The following is a 24,336-nucleotide window of genomic DNA, read 5'->3' as shown; positions in this document are numbered from 1 at the left end:
ATGCAATCTTGACGTCAATGACAGGATATCTGCCCCCAGTTTGGTACATTGTAATCTGGCTGTCAGTATATGCTTGGACTAATATGTTAGTATTTTCACCCACGTGAATATTTCACTGAAATACTGTTGATGATATTTCAAAACATACAATCGATCAAGTTTTCAGCAGGCCAGTATATTTCATTTATTGAATGAAATTCCACTGTGAAACATAGTACGCCCAATTACATATCGTACAGTTAAATTTGATGTGAATATGACTAAATCAGTTTCAAAATATTTAAAGATAAAAATTGAATCTCTGCTTCAATAATGAATGAAAAAAAATAATAATAATAATTCAGTTCAAATATTGTTAAGTGAAAATACAAACCTGCAGGTTGTTTGTAGGGATGATAAATGTGAATGTCCATAGGTGAGAAAATTCCAGTAGCAATATTAGTTATTTCACCACCAGTGAATTTATTCATTCTGTGAATTGCTTCAGACTCCCAATCAGTCCAGTAGATCCAGTCCTACATTTGAAATACAGAAATGACATTAGAAATAACATATTTACAATTTAACTGTATAACACAAAACTATATCCTACTGTTGGAATTCTCTTTATCTTAAAAAGTACTTAAATGTGATTGCTTATATGCAGTAAAAAAGAGGGGGTAGGTACCAATTTGATGGAAAAAGAAATTTTAGTGACCAGAAGAGGGGGGGGGGGGACTTTTAGGGATTAATGGTCTCTCGAGCCTAAAGAAAATGAAGTCTCATATTTAGAATTAAAGTTACTAAACTAGTAATGTTAGTTTTTGCTTTGAGAAAAATCTTAATGCATACTTCAAAAACATCAATGGAGAAAGGATGTTTCAGAACTACAGGATTTGACAGAATTACTCTTCGGTTGTCACCATTGTAGTCAGCACTGCTCAGAATATGATTTTTGGCATCGGCCCAATAGATCTTCTTGGTAACAAAATCTAAAAGCAGGCAAATGTGCAATGGTATTATTATCATGGAATCAAATACATGAGATTAAAAGTAATATGTACCAATCAAAAACCAAGGAATTAATTGCTTTTTCAAAAAAGTTTTATATGTGTCCAAATAACTATTATTAGCAATGTGATTTTTAGTTGGAACCAAGTTAAACCATTTAGAACAGAAAAAAACAAGATTAATTTAAGAGTTAATAATCTTTTACTTTTTAAGGAGAACAAGGTGCACATAAAAAATAATAGTTTAAAAAACTAAAAAAACACTTTGGTAGCAAAATGAACTAAAATGAAAAATAATCTTTGGATGATAGTAGTTGACCAATCACTTAATTTTACTGTAATACAAAAAAGCATGGGGTGCTGTCTATTTACATTTTTGCTTGGACAACAAATGGAAGAAATTCAAGACAATTGATAAGAAGCCCCCCATGCTTTTTTGTATTACATAAAAATTAAGTGATTGGTCAACTCTATCATCCAAAGATTATTTTTCACTTTTTAGTACATTTTGCTACGAAAGTGTGTTTTTTAGTTTTTTAAACTATTATTTTATTTTTCTGCTTTTTAGTCTTATGTTGGAGAATTGTCAAGCGACGAAATTATTTATAAAACGAGTGCGAGGTAATATCATAAAGTTAAGACAAGGGCACCCAGATGGGAAGCTACTGTGAGTCATCTATGTATGTCTGCGGAAATCATATTTATATTACTTTGAAAATTTGAGATGCATTTGAATAAAAGTTTTGTTCAACAATGGTCTGATCAGCAATGAATTTCCAATTGAAGGCTCACCTAAATTTTGGCATGAAATTAGTTAGAAACAATTATATTTTATGTTCTAATTACCTTGGAACATTGGAACAAATTTTGTCTGATGCAGAAAAATTAAAGGTTTTTGTAGATATTTTTAAATAATTTTTACGAGCGTTTATTAATGTATTTTTTTTAATTTTTCTTTTTTCACATTGTTGGACTTATGCCAAAATATTGATTAAAATTGGAGGAAACTAACAGTTAAAAGAGTTAATGAATTTGATTATAGAATATTGCATTGTCATCGGATCTGAGGTCGCGTGCCAAATTTCAAAAGAATCCGATCGCAGGAAGTGGGCGAAATTTGAGCTGCAAGATTCCGTTACAAGATACATACATACATATATACATACAAATGAAGCTAATAAAAGCGTGTTAAAATAAAGTAATTAACTGTATTAATAATATTAATTATCTGTATAATAGCTAACACAAAGCCTAGCATTACTCTGCTTGCTGTACCACATACATTTTTACAACGACACTTGAATATTTCAAACTTTTAACTAGTTAAAGGAAAATCTCCTACTAAGAATGATCAACTACATAGCGCAATGCAACTCCATTGGAGCTGTTATTAACAGTTTTAAAAACAACTAAAGGAAACCCCTTATTAGAGCAAGATTCCACTTATAAGAAATTGCTAAAGCTGTGGTATGATTGGAAAAAAGAAAGCATTGCAAACCACTACAGATTTGCAATGAAAATTAAAATTGTCATATTTTTAGTAAGTTACCAACCTATAGCCAGGGCTAAGGCAGGAATACATGAAATACACTGCCAGCTCAGTCATTCCAGCCCAGGACTGCAGTTTCGTGCTTATTAGCACTCATCAACCCAGCATAGGAAGTGACTGACCTGGAGATGGAAAATCTCTTAAGGAAGACAAGAGTGCCAACAAACAGGTAGCTAATATAGAATTAGCACTGACCAGAGTGACATAAGCAATGGTTCAGTTCAACACTCGGGTTGTCACTCGTCTGTCGTTTGTGGGCAATCTTGGCTTCCTTAAGAGGTTTTCCACCTCCAGCTCAGTCACTTCCTATGCCAGACTGATGAGTGCTGATAAGCACGAAACTGCAGTCCTCGGTTGGAATGACTGAGCTGGCGGTGTATTTCATGTAAAATCTTCATCGTTAATTTGTTCCTAGAATTACTCAACACTACTCAGATACATTTAAAAATCAATGGCACAGAAAGCACAACACAATAGGAAGAAGCTGAAAATAATAAAATTCACTAAGCATACCAATAGCAAGACCATTAGGCCATTTTATATCTGTTGAGACAATGGTTGCTCGGTGACTGCCATCCATGCCAGCACGCTCAATTTTTGCTGGCTCCCCCCAATCAGTCCAATACATCCACCTAAAGCAGAATAAAATGCTATGTGTAATTTAGCAACAGTTACAAGGGGTAAAAAGTTTCTAGGGAATTTCAATGAATACCTGAACTATTTAATTGCCTTTCAATTTGATTCAAATGCTATCATGAATTCTTAAAAAAGTAAAAGCCATACATAATCTTGCTTGGGATTTCAAATTTTTTCAGAACAGTATACAGTTCAATGTCTGGTAGATCCTTACCAGTCAACATTCCAAGAAAAGATTCAGTAGATGATTGAGATGCAACTCAAGATCTCATTTTTCATAATCATTTAGAGAAAAGTAGGGATTTTTTTACTATCTTTAAAGCACAATCGAATGCAAGTTCCTTACATCATGTAACAAAACCTGTTTAAGTCGACTGCCTTTGTCGCGCACAGTATTGCGTCTATATCACATATTTCCTCCATAAGTTGAGCACTAGTGTATTTGGTTGTAAGTAGTCAACTAACACAGATTTCATAGTTTATACAATCAGAAGAAATGCTAAAAGTTCAGGAATCTTCTAGAAAAACTAGTACAGTTGATAGGTATGTAGATCTCACTATGGTGTCTCGGGAGTAATGTTTTTATCAAAAATTTCTTTTTTGAGTCGTAGAGAATAAGACTTCACCTATGCTTCAAATTGACTCACTGAAGATACTTTTTTATTAAAATGGGCAACAAAATTAAATCTTAACTCTAGTTGGACATCTCTTCTTATAGACAACCAATGAGTTCTAAATTGCAAAGATAAAAAATGTAAGGGAAATGCAAATAATTTGTTTATGAGAGTTTGATAATGGGATACCTGTTACTGGGAAAAGTTAAAAGAAAATTCCTAGAATGTTAAATCTATTCTTTAAATCATTGAAACTCACAATGCCAATGTTTGTGTCATACATACCCCTCAAGAGGATCTAAAACTATAGCACGTGGTTCTTCTAAATCTCCACTTATGATGGTTTTCCGCATTTTCCCAGTCTTATCAATCATCTCTATTTGATTCTTCCCTGTGTCTGTCCAGTATATATGTCCATAGATCCAATCTACAGCAACGCCATCTGGTACTAACTCGTTGGATACAATAGTTGTTATGGGAGCTCCAGCATCAATTGGCACACTGTAAAATATCACAACATTTAATTTCTCCAAACATGAGCACAGTTCTAAATTAATCAAATAGATCAGGGGTGGCTAACTAGTATATCATTATAATAGATTGTACATGTTAAAAATGAGTCACAATTAACCTTAGAAATGTTTTGTTTGTCAGTGAAACAGGGCAGATGAGATTACAATATTTTTTAACATTGGTTTTGGCGTATTATTTAAAGAAAAAGAAAGAAAAGAAATTATTGCACACATACATACTAAGAACTTAATGAGGTCAGTGCCAGATCAAGGGAAGAGCTGCCCCAAGGGACACCCTATTTCTGTGTTTTCCACTCTACTTCTGTGTTTTTTATTTAAAACTAAATAAAAATGCATAAAAGAAGCTGAGTAAGGGCAGCAGTTTCAAGATTTGCCCGGCTCAGATAAATCAAAGATCTGGCACTGAATAAGGTCAAGCATTAGCAGGCCATATTATGAAGAGTCAAGAGCCTTCGATGTACAAAGCTGCCAAGCTAAAATTTTTACTTTTGTTTCATTTTCAGATTAAAAAAGCACCTAAGAGTCTAGAAATCATTCTTTTTGGCCAACTCTGAAATAGATGTAATACAAACCTTTTTATTGCTTCTTCAACCACATCAGACCATAGGACTGTTCCTGTACGATAATCATAATCCAGGGCAACAGAGCTGCGGAGATTGCTAACTACAGATGTATATGATTCTGATAACTCAATGTCAATTTTGCGGATGTCTTGACGATTGGCAAATAAGATGATGGTGCGACCCTCTATAATAAATAACATATGATAAATAATTTTGAAGCAAAATCACAACAGCATTGAAACATAATTTACTATTCTTAAAGGGTTATTATGCAATCAATTGGAGTTTTCCTATCGACTCCTTGAATTTACCTAATACAGAGGTTAAAATTTCAACAATATCTAGAAAATTGCAATTATTTACCAATGGTAGAGTATTACTACTAATTTCCATTTTACAATCTTCTTTAGCAAAATTTACTAGTGAGATAAACTAAGCACAGCACATTAAGGAGGGAAACATTTAGTTTTGTTTTATACCAAAAATGGCAGAACTACTCCTACTTAACACCAAACCATTTTTCTTTTTGAAGCACATTTTGAAACTTCAGAAGTATTTTTATTTTTTTTTATTGTAGTTTTACAATAACAACCAACCACTCGAAATTGTTAAATAATATTTTACAGAAATGCCGAGTCATTCCATAGGCAAATCTTGTATTGGTAAAATACAAAATTTTTAAATCTATGCAATTTTGTAAATCTTAGCAAAAGCAATGCCACATTAAAAAATACTTTGAGTTTAACCATACCTTATTTTTGTAAATATTTTGCTCAAAGATAACTTAGCAGTGGTTAAATAAGACTAAAATTAAAAAAATAATAATAATTTGAATTTTGACATTTTGAATTCAAATTATGTTTTTTGCAATCACGAGTGTGTGTATGTAGGTGTGTGTGTTTGTGTGTAGAGGGTATGTGTATGTGTGTAGGCATGTGTGTTCGTGTCTGTGTGCTGGCAGAAGTGTGTGGGTTGTGTGTATGAATGTGTGTGTGTGTGGGGTATGTGTGTGTAGGCATATGTGTTTGTCTGTGTGCAGGCATAAATGTGTGGGTAGTTGTGTGCATGTTTGTGTGTGCACGTGTCTGTATGTATGCATGAATGTGTGAGTAGTTCTGTGTATGTTTTTGTGGGTATGTGTAGGTGTCTGTATCTATGCGTGTATGTGTGTAGGTGTATGTGTGTGCATGTGTTTGTGTTTGTGTGCATGTGCAGTTGTGTAGGTATGCGCATGTGTGTAGGACATGGATGCAACCTGGAGACTGCTTTCGCTATAGGAGCAGCATCGTGAGGACCCGGTCGACGGTGATGGTGCGGAGGGTGGCGGTGGGAAAATAAAATCAAAGGACATCAAAACAGTCAAATGAGAACAATAAGCAATCGTAATTGCTCAAAAAAAAAAATTTTTAAATAGTAGAAAAAAATCAACAGAAACCATAAAAATCTGTAACTTCATTATACATACCACTGGCTCGACATCTCTTGTTATTATTTGGCTCCAGCATGTATCCATCCAGGCATTCACATTTGTAACTCCCTTTAGTATTAAAACAAAGTTGAGAACAAGATCCAGGTGTTTCACATTCATTGATGTCTGAAATGCATGGAGTCAAAGATTAGGTACTAAATATATTAGTCACTTCCATTAGAAATGAATCATAATGTGCAATGTATATTCTGATACTTTTACTAAATCAAGATTTACACTACCTTCACAAGTACGATTATCCGTTAACGTGAAACCTTCACGACACTGACATTCAAAGCCTATGGGAAGATTTTTGCAAATTTGAGAACAACCTCCATTATCTTGCTTGCATTCATCTTTATCTGCAATGGTATAAACACTCAAATCAACAAATATACAAGGAAATAATAAAATTTTGCACTTTGTGCCCAGGCTTTTTTTGAAAAGTAAAAATTCTGAATAAGGGTTCAATAGAAAGTATGTAAACAGTACATAGAGACAACAAATATAAGCAATGACTGCAGAGATTTCACTCTCATATTAAAACTTTCAGTAGTTTTTAACACTTGACAAAGGCACCTGCAACAACTATTCAATATTCAAAGAAACAAGATCCAGAGTTAAAAAAATTTAATTAAAATATGCTGTACAGTTAGAAAAAATATTAACCTGCTTTAACCAACCCCCCTTTCCCAAAGAGAAAAAAAAAACTATAATATGCAATACCTTTAGAAAAGTATAAAACTCCACCTCCCCCCACAATGAAGAATAATGAATTTCATCAAAATATGGATTTTAATCAGAAAAAAAAAATGAAAATTCAGACCCTCAGAAGAAAAAAAACCTATTATTTGAAATACTCATTATACATTTAGAACAGTACCAAAATCTTACTCCCCCAGCGAGAGAAAATAAATTTAAGCATGTTTTACAATTAGAGTAAAGTAAAAAGTCTCCCTTCCTTTCACAGAAAAAAAGAATTACAATCTGTATTTAGCACAGATAATATTTATGCTAAACAAAACTTTGATATGCAAAATCATCAATAATTAAGTTCAGTTGACAATTAAGAAATCAGAGATCCTGCTTATTGAGGACTATGCACAAACATTATGACTGTTAGGGATCTTAACATGTACAAAAGATTGCAAAGGGGCTTAGATAAGAATGAATGAAACTTACAGCATAAATCTTGAGGTTCATCTTCATACTGCCCACAGTCATTATGAGAGTTACACACCAGACTTAATGAAATGCAGTGATTATCGCCACAGTCAAACTGAGTCTTTGGGTTGCACTTAGCAGGATGCAATGCTATTTTTAAAAAAAATAAATATTATGAATAAACACAAGTACAAGATATTCTCAAATAGAGATGTAAAAGTTTTTTTTTAAATACAGCAAATAAAACAATTTGATAGCAAAATGTCAAACTTCCAAAAACCATTGAACTAACTCTGCAAAAAATTGTTCTATTTTAAAAAAAAAAAAAAAAAAAGCTTTCAAATTTTCAAAATTAATTTGAATTCTGAACTTTTGAATTCAAATTTTGTTTTTCGCAATCACTAGTTGGGACAGGACCCTACTCATTGGTTACTACCCCAATCGCTTGTTTCTAGAAACGATTCCTGTACCTCCTTTTGGGCGGTTACTTGTGCGTAGTTGTGTATGTGTAGGCCCCTTGTGTGTGCGTAGACCTATGTGTATGCATGTTGGCTTGTGTGTATGAGTGTAAAGGCACGTGTGTGGATGTGTGTGTGTATGAGCGTGTGTGTGTGTGTGTAGAGGACATGGACGCCACTGACCAGGAGCAGCAGCTACCAGGAGGAGTCGCGCCTGCAGAGGAGGGTGGGGTTGAAAAAGGAACCAAACATCAAGGACGGTCAAATAAAAACAATTAGCAATCATGATTGCTCAAAAAAAAACAATTGCCATAACGTCTTACAACTTTTGTCCTTCATGGAATCGTCACTTGCTCCATTTTTTTCTTAATTTATTGACAGTTATTTTGTTTATTTACAGATCATTCAAGTCTTGCTGATATTGCTAAGTATTAAGCTAATTATTGAAAAATGAAGTATATCCTTATAGTAGTGTTACATAAATAGTAATTAAATGTGTACAATTAATAAATCTATCATTTTAAAGTAATTTAATACACTGAACAAATACAGTGTTTATTAATAGACTTAAATGCATTGCAAAATAATCAAAAATAGCTTTTATTCAGTTTCCTCCTTATGATTACTAATTTGAGATAATCAAGTGATTCTATTCATAACAAAACAAACTTAAAAAAGCATTGAAATTAAGCTTATTGTAAATTTCCAAAAACATTGAATAATCAAATTTTAGTGATATATACTTTTAAAAAAAAATTGGAAAAACTGGTTCTTAAAAAACAAAATGGGCAATAAACTGGGGCGTAATTCATTCCACATAATCAACATCACTAAGTCATTACAAAATCTAAGTTGTAAAATAAGCCTAATTACATTTAATTAATAAATGTACCTGCAATAAAAATTTCTTAACCTGCTAAAATGGAAGGAAAATAATTCCTTGGGTTTTGAGTCTAGGGCATTAAAACTTTCATTGTCAACTAATGGGATAAGTTATAGCAGATTGACTGTCCAGCAGAGAAAATAAACTCTTAATTGCAAAGGCAAGTTAAGAGACAAGGAGCAAAAGTTAATTCAGATGAAGATTTTTTAAATATAACAATATAATTTCACTTTTATCAATCATTGTTAATTATATCAGCATTCAAACAAGATATATTTAAATTCCTTTGGTTTCTACGACTCAAAACCAGAAAACTATAAGCAGTCAGATTGTTAATATTACACAAAAAAATTCAAGCATTAGTTGATTTCATAAAAGTAAATTAAAAAATTAAATTTTAAGACCAAAGATGATTGCCAGAGCAAAACAAATAAAATTTAAATGAACACTTAAAAAAGTGAGAACGTTTTTATTCACATTCAGAAGTATTATAACTTATGTTTCAAAAATATGGAAGCACTCATAACCCAAGGTGCATTTTAAAGACAATTACAATAATTAAACACCAAGAAACCACTCGAATCGGCTTTGTGTTACTTTATTTTAAAAGGCACTAAACAGAATTTACAAATATGGCGAAGTCAACACATCATGAAAACATACTTTATGTTCTGTACAAATTTACAATGTGATCTGATATATGGCTATGAATCTACTTAACGTGGTTTAACTATTGTGTAAAGACACAATGTTTGAATCTAAGCAGATACAGAAAGTTGGCTGACAACTGAACTACTTTCAACAGATGAAAGGATGAGATAGAAATGATTTAAATAACAGCAATATTTTTACAACACCAACTAAAGATTCCTTGAACAAACCACAAAATCAAAGTTAAAAAAATATACAAACTAAACAGAAAAGACCGAAAGATGACATGGAAAATACTTGACACATATACAATTTATAGAAATGAACAAGTAAGACTTATTTCAAAAAAATGTCTTAATCTCAATTGAAAAGGACTAGAAGATATTTTCTTAGCACAAATGATAAGTGAGTTTAGTCAGAAATGTTCATGAAACAAGGTTTAAACTAATGTGTATTACTTTTAACTTTCTGCTTGAAAAATAGTTACAAATTTTCTTCTAAAATATGAGAAGTGAAAAGCATCAATGTAAATAAAAGTGGTAAGAGCTTTAGCTGCTTCTTATCACTTTTACTTCTACTCATGTTGACATTTTATTATGCATAATGCATATTAATAAGCATGCATTATCACATAATACATGTGTACTAATATGCATTAAGTGAGTGCATTATCACATAACGCATCGTACAGCTACATATAAAAATATGTATATTAAAGTGATTTGATGCACTTTTAGAAGTAGAAAATTCTTTTAAATTCTTTTGCTTAACCAAAAAAAAAAAAAAAAAAAAAAGGTATGTTCTGGACAAGAAATCAATTTTATGTCATTTGCATCAAAGCATATCATATACTAAAATATTTCTCAGATGATGTTCAATTTAAAAATGAGACAGAAATAACTATTTTGAAGCTGACTATTCTGAAAAAAGTAATAATAAATAAAAATAAAAAATTGTAGAAAATGGTTATAGAACAAATATTGCAAAAATTAACAAACTGGTCTTTTTAAATACATCGAAGTTATTTCACAAAGAATTATTAATGAAAGCTCCATAAATGGTAATAAGTCACTTGGTTTTTTTTTTTTTTTTAACAAGTGCAATGAATTAGAGAATATGCAAACCAAATTTAATTTCTAAAATGAGCTACAAATTGAATAAATAGTTTGCAGACCCCATGCAGACATCCATCTACTTATCAGTACACGACAGGTGTTATTGACTTGTTGGAATCTTCTCCTTGCAAACAACTGGAATTGATCCCTTCATTGCGACCATTTCTGCACCGAACTAATGTGAAACGAGGACTCAAAACCTTTTTGTGTCCAGCAAAAAATGACTGAGTAAAATTAAACAGTCAATTAAGCATAAATATTTAATTTTATTATACAATTCTAAACTACTAAAATTTTGTTTGATTTCAAACAAATATAAAATATGGAGTTACAAATTGAACTGAATGCTTAATGCTAATATTTGAAGTGAGTCTAAAAGACCTACACAGCCATGCAGTGATAAGCCTAGTCATTGGCAAACAGAAAAAAAAAGTGCTTTGCAGAAAGAAAAATCAATTTTGTCACTAGCTTAGCTACATGCTTAGTCATGCCAGAAAAGATTTAGGCAATGAATAAGCATAAGCTTAAGCTTCTATATGTTCAGAAATCTAAGAATCTGGAAGTAATCTTAGAAAACTTAATAAATGAAGAAATAGAAACCATGCATCAGAAAGCTTAAACTGGATAAGTAACTATCATAAAACCAGAATGCTAAATACTAGTCGAAAACAGACAAGACAAAACTGACGGAATTCCAGACAAACAACTGAAAATACATGGCAACAAAATCCAAATTAAAAGCGTACTAAATTTTTAGATTTTAATTATAGAACTATGTCAATTGTTACCACAATTTGTTAGGCTGGAGGAGAATTCATATGAAGATAGTATCACTAAAGAATCATAATGCAAAAATTATGCCATGATTACAAATACGGAGTCTACGTCTACAGCAATGGTTGAACCAATGCTATGCTTAGAATTAAGTCATTATAACTTACTTTATAAATTAAAAGCTGATTCGAAACAAAATTACTTGAAAGTATATTCAATTCATTTTTTACAGGACTTTAGGTAGGAAATAATAATGGAAGAAATTCACAAAATGTATGGAAAACAGCACTATTAAAAAACAGAAACACTAATTTGCTTGATGAAAAAAGAAAAACAAAAGTCAATACTCTAAAAATGGAGGAGAGATCAGAAGTCAGCCAACTTTTTGTTGTAGAATGGTAATTAAATTTTGTATGCTTAAGAACAGATATTTGTATGCTAAAGCCCATCGTTTGAAGAAACAAAAAATTATAATTATAACATTATTCTAGTAAAAATTGAAATCTCTTAAATAAGAATATTTGCCACACCATATTGGCAAAATCAATTTCCAAAAGATCGTCAAGAGTAGAAAGTCATGTCATTCAATTTCAATATAATACGGTGGGAGACTGAATTCAGTGTATAATATAAAAATGGTGACTAGAAAAAGTGCTGGTATAGTAGTTTCATAATAAATAGGGTTCTTCAGCATTTAAACTATAAATGCAGAACGTGATGATCTCAAGTATTTATTAGTGTATTCTTAAGTATAGTCTATTAGTATATTCATAGTTTGTTCTCAAGTATTTATTTTCAAATCATGCTTATAGCTCAACATAAAATATTTTCAACTACAGTCAATCAAAATATTTCTATAAATTATGGCAAAACCATATTTCACTATGTTGACTTTTTGTGCACACGATTGTTTTAAAATATTTAAGTTATTGAACACTTAAGAATATTAAAAACTTCATGCAGCTATGAGATGAAATTGGATGCTTCATACTATATCAAATCTTCACTTTGAAGATACTTCAAAAAATGCTCTGAAATTGATAAGGCTTGACCAGCTTTGGCATAAATTTTATAATAATAGGTCAAAAAAAAAAAAAAAAAAATGACAATGATCTTCCTCATGAAGATGATGAGCAGTAACGACTTGCTCATGAAGGTGGTATAAATGTTCATAATGATCTTGCTTATGGAGGTCACTCATGAATGTTAATGCTCTTGCTAAGTAAGAAGCATTATCCAACTTTTTCTCCTTAAAAAAATATATATTTTACAAGCAATATGATACTGCTCTTCGGTAGTGTTTTACCTTATTAAATTCTTCATTAATAATTATCTGTACATATATTTACAAAATATATTGCATGGCATCTTTCATTATTTCCATTGTGATACCCTGTTGACACATACATATCAATCGCCGGTTACATTTAAAAAAAATAAAGCTTGTCCTTTTGCTTCAAAGGCTTCTTCCCTACATTTGAACCAAAAATTAAACCTTTGGTATTACAAAGATGTTTTTGTAACTAAGAGCATTTCAAACTAAGATTCAGAGAAATGCTAACACAGTGAACCTAGTTTCCCCCCTGCCCCCTTGGAATGAAAATGTACATGTGTAAGATTTTCAGCCAAAAAATACTTGAATGGAATAAATTAAATAACCCGATCATTGCATGTGCAATCCAAAATGCAGGACATTGTACTATGGCATCAGCACATATGAATACTGTAATCATGAAATTCTAAAATTAATTTTGAATAACCAAAATGGCTGAAAGTTAATTCAGCCTGAAGGCACATAGAGAAACAAAAAGTTACGGCTCTAGATATTAACTAGGCAACAGAATATTTTCAGAAAGAAAACTCAAGAATTTATGAAACTAAAAACACTTTTGCTTTCCCAGATGATCTGGGGGGAAAAAGAGGCAATTTATTTGAACTAAGACACACACAACCTATCTCTTCTAAAATCAAACAGCAGAAACTTGTAATGATGTAAGGCACTGTGAAACTCATTTATTAACTTGGTTCTGCCTTTTCAGATATCAGAATCTGAATAAAGAGATAGTACAATGGACCTAAGGTCACATATAGAGCAACATCTGCAAAACTTTTAAATCAGTGGTTTAAAGGCTGCTTCTAGATGAGAAAAAAAAGTGTGGCAAAAAGTATACATTCTCTGAAAGCCGTTCACTATTCTAACTTTTAAACTTTTAGACTGTTTTTCTACTATTGAACAGCAGAGTTCAAACTTAGGAAGTAATTGTGCAAACATGCATGAGTATCTGAGAGCAAAAACAACAGATCTCACTACATAATTAAAAAATAATAAAAAACACATAGCTATATCTTCTATGAAACAGAAGTACTTACATTGAAACATATGGCAAAAAACAATTGCAGGGTTGCTGCACAAGTTGAAGAAAATGACTTGTCCACTACTACACATTTATAGTGTTATAATTCTATATCTTACATTATCAAAAAGTGAATAAAACATTGAACTCTGGCACAAACTGAATAGTTTACAGAAAAACTAATTTATTTTCTTCTAATTTATGTTCAAACTGTAGGCACTGGGATCTAGTTTTGAAATGTTCAGCCATTATCTCCAGTCATTTATAAAACCTTCATTTCTGAATCTGTACAATGAATAATTTCAAGTCTGTTGATCAAAAACATTTAATAAATTACTTTGGATACCAATAATGAAAGACTCATAATGACCTTGTTAGAATTTTTGGTGTAAATTCCACTTATGTGCATATTGACTACTACTGCCACTATTAATAGCTACAATAATGATAATCATAGCAATATATACAATAATAATTATACTTGCTTTTAAGTTAAGCTCAAATATTGGTGATTCGGCAAAACTATGCCTTAGTTTGGATGTAGAATGGCTACAGAGAATCCTCATACTTTAAATAAGTACTATAAATGATTAAATATGAAATAGTGCCCTAAAACATACTAAAAAATTTAATTTTTAGAACATCTTTACGCTTTTTATTTTCCCTCCGTAACTACAATTAAGAAAAAATAAGCATCACAAAACTATGTCTTTGCATTATAGCTAAGCTCTTTCATACAAATTGCTATTTCTCTATTATTATTTTTTTTTCCCAGAAATCCAAGTTCCTGTGGAAGAACATTTCCTATATTTTACAAAATATGATAATTTTGCCTCCAGGAGGATTAAGAAACCAGATATTGAGCATGAAAATGGGTAAAACAATAATTCCTTTTTGTGTTCAAAGGTACACAAGGTATTTCATTTTTTTTTTTTCTCTCTCTCTCTTTTAATAGAGTGTAAGGTAAAGAGCACTAAAGCTGACACGCAAAAAACAGCTTTAAATTTTGGCATCTTTAAAGAGAAGAAATATCTAAAATAATTAAGAATTAATTTTTACCTTTTTTTGAAAGAAGAAAAACTTATTCTAAATTATTTTAGAAAATTAGTAATGCCTTAAATATTTGTTTTATTTAAAGACGTCAGCATTAGGAACTGTTTTTCGGGTGTCAGCTTTAGGGCACTTTACCATGGTTTATGTTTTTCAAAGTTCAAATTAACACATGTCCTTGAGCTGTTTTAACTTATTTGTTGATTTAATTGTTTATCTAAATTGTTTATCTATAAAATGTTTTATTTGTTTAACTAAAAACATATTGTTTCACTAATTAAAAGCAAAGGTATTTCGATGCAAGGTAATTATTACATGTTATTTATATAGCAAACATGAAGCGTACATATTTAACTTTCCCTCCGACCTTCCCCTCATTGCACTAGTTGTTTAAATTATAACAATTGACTTTTGTATGATTATAGTTCGCATTAAAGAAATCACTCTTTTCTCCATTTATGCCAATTTTTCTTCACTAGACTCTGATTCTTCTAGAATATCAAAATCAAAATTTTCATATCCTTCATACTCTCTCTGTAGCCACCCTGAATTAAGTAATATGTAGTTTGAAAATGCAAATAAATAACAAAATAAGAAAAATAAGGAGTAAAAAAATAAATTACATTCACAATTTTCTTCATCCGATCCATCAGGACATTCATCCATACCATTACACTGTAATTGTCCAGGTATGCACTGCATGTTTTTGCACTGGAATTGATCTGGTCTACATGTATTTGTGCCTGTAAAAGAGCATTTGTTGTTAATAATGCAAAATTTATCATCATTTTTTAAAAATTGAAAACAATGAATATAAAATATCAAATGTAATCTTTACTAATAATAAAGCTGAAAGTCTCTTTGTCTGGATCTCTGTGACGTGCATAGACCGTTCGGCCGATTTTCATGAAATTTGGCACAAAGTTAGTTTGTAGCATGGGGTGTGCACCTCAAAGCGATTTTTCGAGAATTCGATTTTGCTCTTCTTCTATTCCAATTTTAAGAACATTTTCCGAAGCAATATTATCATAAGATGGAGGAGTAAATTACGAAATTATCATGACGTGGAATGGAAGAGCGAATGAACATAGCCAATTGGCGAGAAATTCGTCATCCAATATTTGTTAATATACAGGCGAACCGAATGATCTTTTAATTTTCAACTACGGGCAAAGCCGTGCGGGTACCACTAATTTGCAATAAACAAGGATGTTTTCAAAATGAGATGTGGATTTACAATACTCCAAACGTCGCAACAGTGAAGGTCACATGCCAAAAATAAACACAAAACACTATTTAGGTTGGTTCACTTAATCTGTAAACACTAATGTTACATAGTGCAAAATATTTCACAAATCGTGCGGGCTTGATATTAAAATCTACTTCTGTCATGGATTGATTACAGTTCAGTTCTCCAGTTCCTTATCTGCACAAAGTGTTCATTGTGGGCCCCTAAAATTACACCCCCTTCCCCTCATATCATGAATGCATCTACAAAATAATGCTACCAATTTAATACTTAATTGCTGGTTTTAAATATTATTAATAATTATTTATTTTTGGCAAATTATAGTACTTTTTATCATGACTTGCACACATTGCAGATGTTAGCAGAAGGTACCCTGTTAGTACCAGTGGCTAACTTTTAGCAAGTGACATTGGGAACATTAGTGCATAATCAAAAATGTGGATACATTACTATTTTGAGCACTCTTTTTTTTAATAAAAATGGCCAATGTTTAAACATTTTTTCGCAACGCCATGAATACCCTGCCATAAATTTGGAAAATAGAGAAAAAAAATTATTTACAGTAGTAGAAAAATCATTGAAAGTACATTCATAATGAAACTGCAATGTTTTTGGGGCAGGAGGGTGATGACAAAATTTGAAAACTATTTAAATAAAGAAAATAAATGATGAAACATGTATGCATCATGTTGCAGAAACTCTTATGTTAAAGCTCATCATAAACAAAGGGGCCAGTAAAAGTAAACTTGTTGAAAACAGAAAAAAATAGGGGGGATAGGGGCAACATTTCCAAAAAGTGCTGGGAGATGGGAAAAGCGTTGGTCATAATTGGATTCGGGAGGTGACTAAACATAAGAACCAGCAGCAATAATGTCAGAAGCATTTTACTCGCTTCTCAGTGTAATTAATTTGTTTATAAAGAAAATTTTAACTTTAACTTCAAAAATCATTATTTTTGAGTACTATGCAAGAACCTAAAATATTAGCATAAGAGCAGAAGATTTTTTGGTTTTTTAGCAATAATGTTCCACTTCATGATTTACATGAGCCAACTTAAAAAATTTTTTTTAAAAATTCCTTAATTGAAAAAAGACATAAAGCAGAAAGGATTATTTTGTATTGGGCTTGTGCGGCATGCCTAAATATTTTTTTAAATATTTTATTTGAATAAAAATTTTAGTGGTATATGTGAGTCTTATCAACTTAAAATTTTTAATTTCCAAATAAGTTTTTTTTTTTTTTTTTTGTTTTTTTGCTACACCCCTATTAGGCAGTCATCCATGAAGGGGGGGGGGGTTAATTTTTAGAAATCATATGAACCAAAAAAAAAATTTAATCAGTCAATATTATGCAAGGTATATATGAAAATTAAACTACACTCATCAGTGGCGAGTAAATCATGCAATTTCCCACCTCTGTCCCTACAAGCATTAAAAAATTAATACAAAATTTCACTCACAATTGAGCTCATCAGATCCATCAGGACAATCTGGATCCCCATCGCAACGCCAACTTATGTGCACACAGTCCCTTTTATTTGCACACATAAATTCTCGGCCGTTACACACTGAAGCTTTAGGGGTAGGACAATTTTCTTCATCAGATCCATCAGTACAATCATTTGACCCATCACATTTCCACTTATCAGCTATGCACTTCCCATTACCACAAGCAAATTCAGAAGAGGAACAAGTAACTTGAGCTAAAACAGATAGTTTAAACCTTGGTTGACAATAATTACACATTTCTTACAATTCAAATAATTGTGTCAAGTATAATTATCATTCATATGAAAGAGCAAAATTATGCAATAAATTTGAAATTTATAAAGAGGTCCTTCAAAAAGAATAAACCTATTTTATTAATTTGCCGAACAAGCAGTTCATGTAACCAAGCTACTGCTTGGTTACATGAACTGCTTGTTCATAATTATAACCAAGCTACATGAATTTGATTCATGTTATAAGTGTTGTATGACCACAGCCCACAGCATCGATCACAGAGACATCAGCCTCCCAAACATGATGCAGCATGATAACAAATGTAACGATGATAACAGGTGTCATCGCTTGCTAAGGTACTGCAATGGATATTGTATGTTTCCCCCCACTCTTTACACGAGATGACAGTAGAGACAGCGAATGATCTGTGTGATCAATTCAGTGAATCATGATATGCCTGAGTATGTTTGGGAGGAATTCCATCTTTTTGATGTTGCCATGTAGCTAGCGGTGGCTCATATTGAATACTTAATGGAGAAAGTACAAACTGCTTAGTGTTGTTTTGCTTAATAACTGTTAGAGAAACAGAGCGTAGTAAAATTGGTGCATTCCTTTTGAAAGACCCTGTATATCGGTAGGAATCAAATGAAATTACAGGAGTTAGGTATTATTACTTCCTTTTACAAAAAAGGAAATATTAGATTCGCGAAAAAATTCACTCAAAAATCGACCTTAATTTCCATTTTGCTCAACCCTGAATTAATGTTGAGTTTTTTCGACCCAAACACACATGCATATGTACCTAAAAACGCATAAACGCCCGAAATATCCATTTTGACGATTCCCGAGTTAATTACAACGAGTTTTCTCGTGACATCTGTATGTACGTATGTATGTCGCATAACTCCAGAACGATATGTCCTAAAAAGTTGAAAGTTGGTACGTAGACTCCTAGTGGGGGTCTAGTTGTGCACCTCCTGCTTTGGTTGCATTTGGATGTTTCAAAAGGGGGCTTGTACACCTTTTTTGGGGGAAATCATTGTTAATTTCGATGCAAACTCAAGTGGTGTTTTAATTTGGCGGACACTTGGTGATATATCACCAGGCTTTTGGTCGCCAACTTGGTGACAAATTTGGCTTTGGTTTCAATTTGGCCACTGTTGGTGATATTTAGAGAGTTAACTATTGAATCAAATTAAGATTGCCAATAATGGGAAAATAACATTAAATTGGTGTAAAAGGAAGTCATGTGATGCACACAGCTTGTTCTCTTATAGGTGCAACAATATTAATATGTAAATTAAACTGTCTACGTGTATTTCAGGCCAAGAGCAAATCTAAAACCAAATTGTCTCACAGTAAGAATCTTAAAATTTTAAACAATCAATTATAGGTTGAAAACTAATAAGTTTATTCAGTTGATGATTAAATTTTCAAACTACAACTTTTTTCTGTAGTATATTATGAAACTTAAAACTTTTCAATGCAGTTTTGGGACACCAAACTAAAAGTCTGATTTTTTAGAAAGTATAAAATCTTCATGCTAATACATATAACAAATCTAAAATGGATTCAAATATAAATATATTGTATACTATTCATATGCAAAAACTAAAATGAAAAGTCTTCAGAAAAATACAAAAATTTACCACAATCTTTTTCATCACTATTGTCTCCACAGTCATTGTCTTGATCACAAACCCATCTTTTTGTAATGCATTTATTATTATTGCAAGTGAATTCTTCATCTGAACAAGTAATCTGACCTAAAATTGGCAAAAAAAATAAACAAATTTTGTCACAGAAAGGAAATGAAATATGCAACGCTGTATGCTATATCAGAGTTACGTTTTATTCATTCTTTGTATTTAAGGTTTTTCGTTTTGAAATATCACAGTGCTTGAAACTTTATGGGATGTGAAAATTTTATTCGTATTTGAATACTGTGTATAAATAATGTAGAAAACAAAAGGGGGATTCCTTTGAAAGCATGTTAACATTTTTCTTACATGTAATACGTGATAAAGGAAAGTTACAAATGCATTATACTAAATTTTTTAAGCAAAATCAATTAACAAAACATTAGTTAAGAACTTTCTTGGAATATTTTGACAATAAAATTTTATGTTTTTACTCAATTAAAACTAAATAGTTTCATATTTTTTAAATTTTTAAAATAGAAATTCTATCAAATACAAAAAACACAACAATTTATTTTCTTTTTAACAATTCAATTTTATAAACAGTAACAGATTATGCTGCTCTATTTAGCACTTAAATAAGACAAATTACTTAATACATATATATACGAAAAGGAGTCTGAAAATAAGTTTCCCCGGTTGACTGTGGTCAGAGTAGTGTATGAGAATCAAAAAATAGATTGAGACATTACAGATAAGACTTAACTTTATTTTTCCATAGAAGAACCAAGGGCATTGAGACATTTGTCATACCACTCAATAAGATTCAAAAAGATCCCCCCCCCCAGGGAAAAACTTGGGGCTTTGCATATTTAAGAAACATTTTACAGCTTGTTTGACTTCAGCATTGCTTCCAAAGCGCCTTCAGCCGAGATTCTTCTTCAAACCCAGAATCAGATAGAAGTCACTTGGTGCGAGACCAAGACTGTAAGGCGCTCCCAACCAAAAACTGCAGCAAGGTTTTGAGTTGTCGTCAGCAAGTGTGGTCTTGCATTGTCATCCAATATCGGAACACCAGATCAAAGAAAGCTAAGCTGCTTTTACCACATTGCCCCTTTCAATTCCGACAGGGTGTCACAGTGCCGTGTAGTATCGTCCATATACAAAGCCCTCATGTTTTTCTGGAGGGCTTTTTGAAGCTTATCAAGAGGTGTGACAAATGTCTCAACATGCTTGGTACTTAGGTTGGCAAATAAAGTTGTGTTGTCTCCTTAGAGCATTTTACTTCTATACTCTTCTTCTCCTCAATATTTTTCCAGGCAAATTATCTGCCCACAGCTGCTAAAGAAAAACTTTTCTTTCAACTCCCCCTAGTATTAAATCTTTTTTTTTTTTTTTTCCTTTCTCTTGCAAAATTAGTTAAATTTAAAAACACACAAAAATGTACTTAATAAGAGTAACAATGAATAATAAACTAAAGTGAAAATATGGGATTTTTTTTTTTTTTGCTAAGTTAATGTATTTTAAAAGAAGTCAACATGAAAATATAATTTGAATAGGGTACTTACTGCAGTCGTCTTCTTCATCTGATCCATCTACACAATCTTTTTGTCCATCACAATGCCAAGAAATTGGAATACAAGCACCAGGTGGGGAATTGCATGTGAACTGTCCTGCTTGGCATGTTCTGTTACCTTTAAAACAGAAGGAAAAAAATTATTTGGATTTTATTCCCATTGAATCAAATATACAAGTAGCAAAGAGTTGACCAATCATAGGGAGGGCTCAATACAGACCGATTTTACTACCGTTTTTTGGTAGCTTCACAAAAATTCTACATGTAAAACTGGTACTTTAACAAAAATAATGTGATAAAATTGCTATCTTCAAAAAACATTTAGAGAATTGGGTTATTCACAAAAAGAAATTTTAAAAATTGACTTTCACAAAAGTATAATGCAATTATAAAAATTCACAAAGAAAATGATTTGGGAGTTAGAAAGAAAAAATAGTTATAACAAATATACTAACTGCAAATGCTGAGATCTTCATCTGATTTATCACCACAATCATCTTCATTATCACATTGCCATCGACTTGGAATGCACTTTCCATTATTGCACACAAACTCTGTATCAGAGCATGTTCTTACCTCTGAAAATATAAAGAGAAATAACTGTTAATTTATATTAATAATTTAAGACCTGAAATATAACACAGCAGGTAAAAAATCAAATGCCTGTTGAATTTCATTTTCAATCTTAGTGGAATTTTTCATTTTAAAGCATTTAAAGCCTGAATAAAATTTAGTTTTGATTTGCTTTTAATGCATTTCATTATTACTTATTTGCATTCTGTAATGAGGGACAGTATATTGTCCCTCATTACAGAAAAAATTACAACGTTTTGGCCACAGTCCAACTTTATGCCATTAATAATAAAAACCATTTAATTTTGATTTACCGTGGAACGTCAGAATCTGAACTAATTGGAATCAAAGGTAGGCTCGCCAGATTTCTGAAAAGTTCAACCAAGGCCCCTGAATGACAGCCCCCCCCCCCCCCAGCATCGTGAGCATCCAAACGGGTACACAGTACACACAGGGCTGGTTTTAGAGGATAGCTTGTTCATTCTCAATGCTATGAATAAATATGGTTACTAATTATCAGCCTAAACGAGAGGTTATGATAAATGACACAAGCAGATAAATTTAAACATTTCTCATTTCGAACATGCTAATATTTATAAGTTATTTCAGTAAGAAGAAGCACTTTGAATGAGGAATAAAAATTTGAAAGATATTTACATGTACTTTTCACTTGCTAGGACTTTTTTTAGAAAAACTTTTTTGGTTTTAATCTTGTTGCAAAATTTTCACAAGCTAATCCGATATTCATTTTATAAGTCAATGTTTCGAATGACAACCCTAACAATTATCCCAAATTCTCCTTCACAATTATTTTAAGACTTTTTTTGATCACTTGAAATCAAATTTATCTTTTACATGGACGTGAAGTAAACCAGTCGGGATACCTAGATTTTGTCTAAAACCAAAACTGCCCAGGTAAAACTGGGATGTATGGTAAGCATTATCATAGGTAGTTCAGATTTTTGAAAGACCCTAGAAAATACCGTTTAGGGAAATAGTACATGGTTGTCCTATTTTGTCTGACCCGGAAAAAAACCGTCCCGGACAAAATGTCATTTTGTCCACTTCGTCAGTAAACTGGAAGTTTTGAGTTAAAAATTTGAAATTTGAAAATTCTATATAATTATATAGATTTTTCCTATTCAAATAACATTTTAATATAAAAATAGCATACATAAATCTGCATATAAACAACTGATTGTAAAATATTTTAAAGTGAAAATAAAAAAAAGTAAGATCAGTTGAAGTTTATATAAGTGTGTTAAAAATTCAAATGAGTGTTAAAATAAATTATAATGCATGTGATAGCATTTATAAAACAAGCACATCAGCTGTAAATTTTAAGATGTTTATCTGTGATATGGAAGTTTATTGCCCATAATAAGTACATTTACAAAATTAAAAAGTAGAAATAAAAGGGTTTTAAAGGTTGGAGTTTCAAAACATTAAAAATAATATTTAAAAAAAAAAGAGAGAGAGAAACTACTTGATATTAATAAAAGAACTGTTGGCATGAAGTGAAATCTGTTGTTGCAATACAAATGTGATGATCAGCAACAGGCTCTGACTAGGCTGTTCCTAGTCAATTTATTAGTCCCCAATGAAGAATAATGGCCCTTTTAAAGCTATCTACCCTCTTGCTTATAACAGCCTCTTCTGGTACACTGTTCTGAGTACCCACAACCCTACTATAAATCTTTGTTTTGTATGTATGTCTCTAAGCATTTCATTTGACTTTCCCATTAAGTTTATTTTCTACTATTGTATATAATAGTCTAATCATGCCCATATTCACATTGTTAAATTTTATTAGTTTGAAGTAAATAATGATCTAAAATTAACTGCACCAATGTGTAATTAAATTTTTTTTTAGATTTATGAAATTCTAAAGCTAATGATCCTATTTTAATTAAATGATTCATTCATAATAGAAAATGTATTAGAATAATATACTAATATTTTTACACCACAACAATAAATTTATGCAGGTATAATCAGTTATTTTTCATTTCGTCCATTTTCTTCCGGCGTTCCGAACTTTTTACAAAAAAGTGGACAAAATAGCGACACTGAAATAGTATGTCATTTAATCAAATGAATTGGAAATGCATTTTGTATATCAGTATATAACTGCAATGATTTTTTAAATGGAATTTATCAAAAATTAGTAATTTTAAAACATGTGTATTTTATATTATTTTTCCTTCCTATAAGTATGCATAAAACTTTCACTTTTAAAAAAAGCATTTCTGTTTTCTTTCTGAAGGTAAATTTCTAGATTTAAAACAAGTTGTTTTTCCTTCTACTAATTGATGTTATGGATATAATTCTGTCATGTGTAAACTAATACAGTTTTTGTTTGAAAAGCAGCATCTAACACTTTGGTGTACCAGGAAATTAAATTGTCTTACAGCTACAATTATTGCTAAATTTAGTATTTTCATGTGGGATGCTGAACATTAAAGACAGATCTAAAGGAAAAAACCATAGCAATGTAAATATTATAAATTTTGGAATGCATTTTGTGCAAGAATTGCAAAACATCATATACGTTCAAGCCCATCATATTGTGAAACAGTTTGGAAGACAACTGCAGGCTACTTTTTTAGGAGGAGATTTAATAACAAAAGTTAAAATTCCAAATCACTACTAATTAAATCCATATTTTAAATTAATTAGGTACATTATGATAAATTAATTTTTTCACTTTTCAGCGTTTTGGTTCGAATGAATTGCTTCTAATTGCGAGGAAATGTAAGAAACTAATAAAACGCGT

The 24,336-nt window shown here is 31.3% G+C and overlaps 1 protein-coding gene across 2 annotated transcripts in view; it reads right to left on the bottom strand.

The window, feature by feature from the left end:
- The window catches only part of LOC129225161 (very low-density lipoprotein receptor-like), a gene marked incomplete at its 5' end in the record, with an annotated part of 44,748 nt that extends 23,183 nt beyond the window's left edge, over window positions 1-21,565 (bottom strand). For both annotated transcript variants that reach the window (XM_054859724.1, XM_054859725.1), the window contains 13 exon segments: window positions 374-515; window positions 832-971; window positions 3,052-3,170; window positions 4,074-4,289; window positions 4,894-5,068; window positions 6,350-6,478; window positions 6,595-6,714; window positions 7,535-7,666; window positions 15,425-15,544; window positions 17,510-17,752; window positions 19,421-19,537; window positions 20,980-21,105; window positions 21,443-21,565. In XM_054859724.1, coding sequence (XP_054715699.1) covers window positions 374-515; window positions 832-971; window positions 3,052-3,170; window positions 4,074-4,289; window positions 4,894-5,068; window positions 6,350-6,478; window positions 6,595-6,714; window positions 7,535-7,666; window positions 15,425-15,544; window positions 17,510-17,752; window positions 19,421-19,537; window positions 20,980-21,105; window positions 21,443-21,565 — 1,902 coding nt within the window.
- Between the last annotated feature and the right edge of the window lie 2,771 nt (window positions 21,566-24,336).

This window comes from Uloborus diversus, chromosome 6 (genome assembly GCF_026930045.1).
Source record: "Uloborus diversus isolate 005 chromosome 6, Udiv.v.3.1, whole genome shotgun sequence".
Lineage (NCBI taxonomy): Eukaryota > Metazoa > Arthropoda > Arachnida > Araneae > Uloboridae > Uloborus > Uloborus diversus.
The sequence above is the reverse complement of the archived record's forward strand: the minus strand, read 5'-3'. Positions and strand labels throughout refer to the sequence as shown.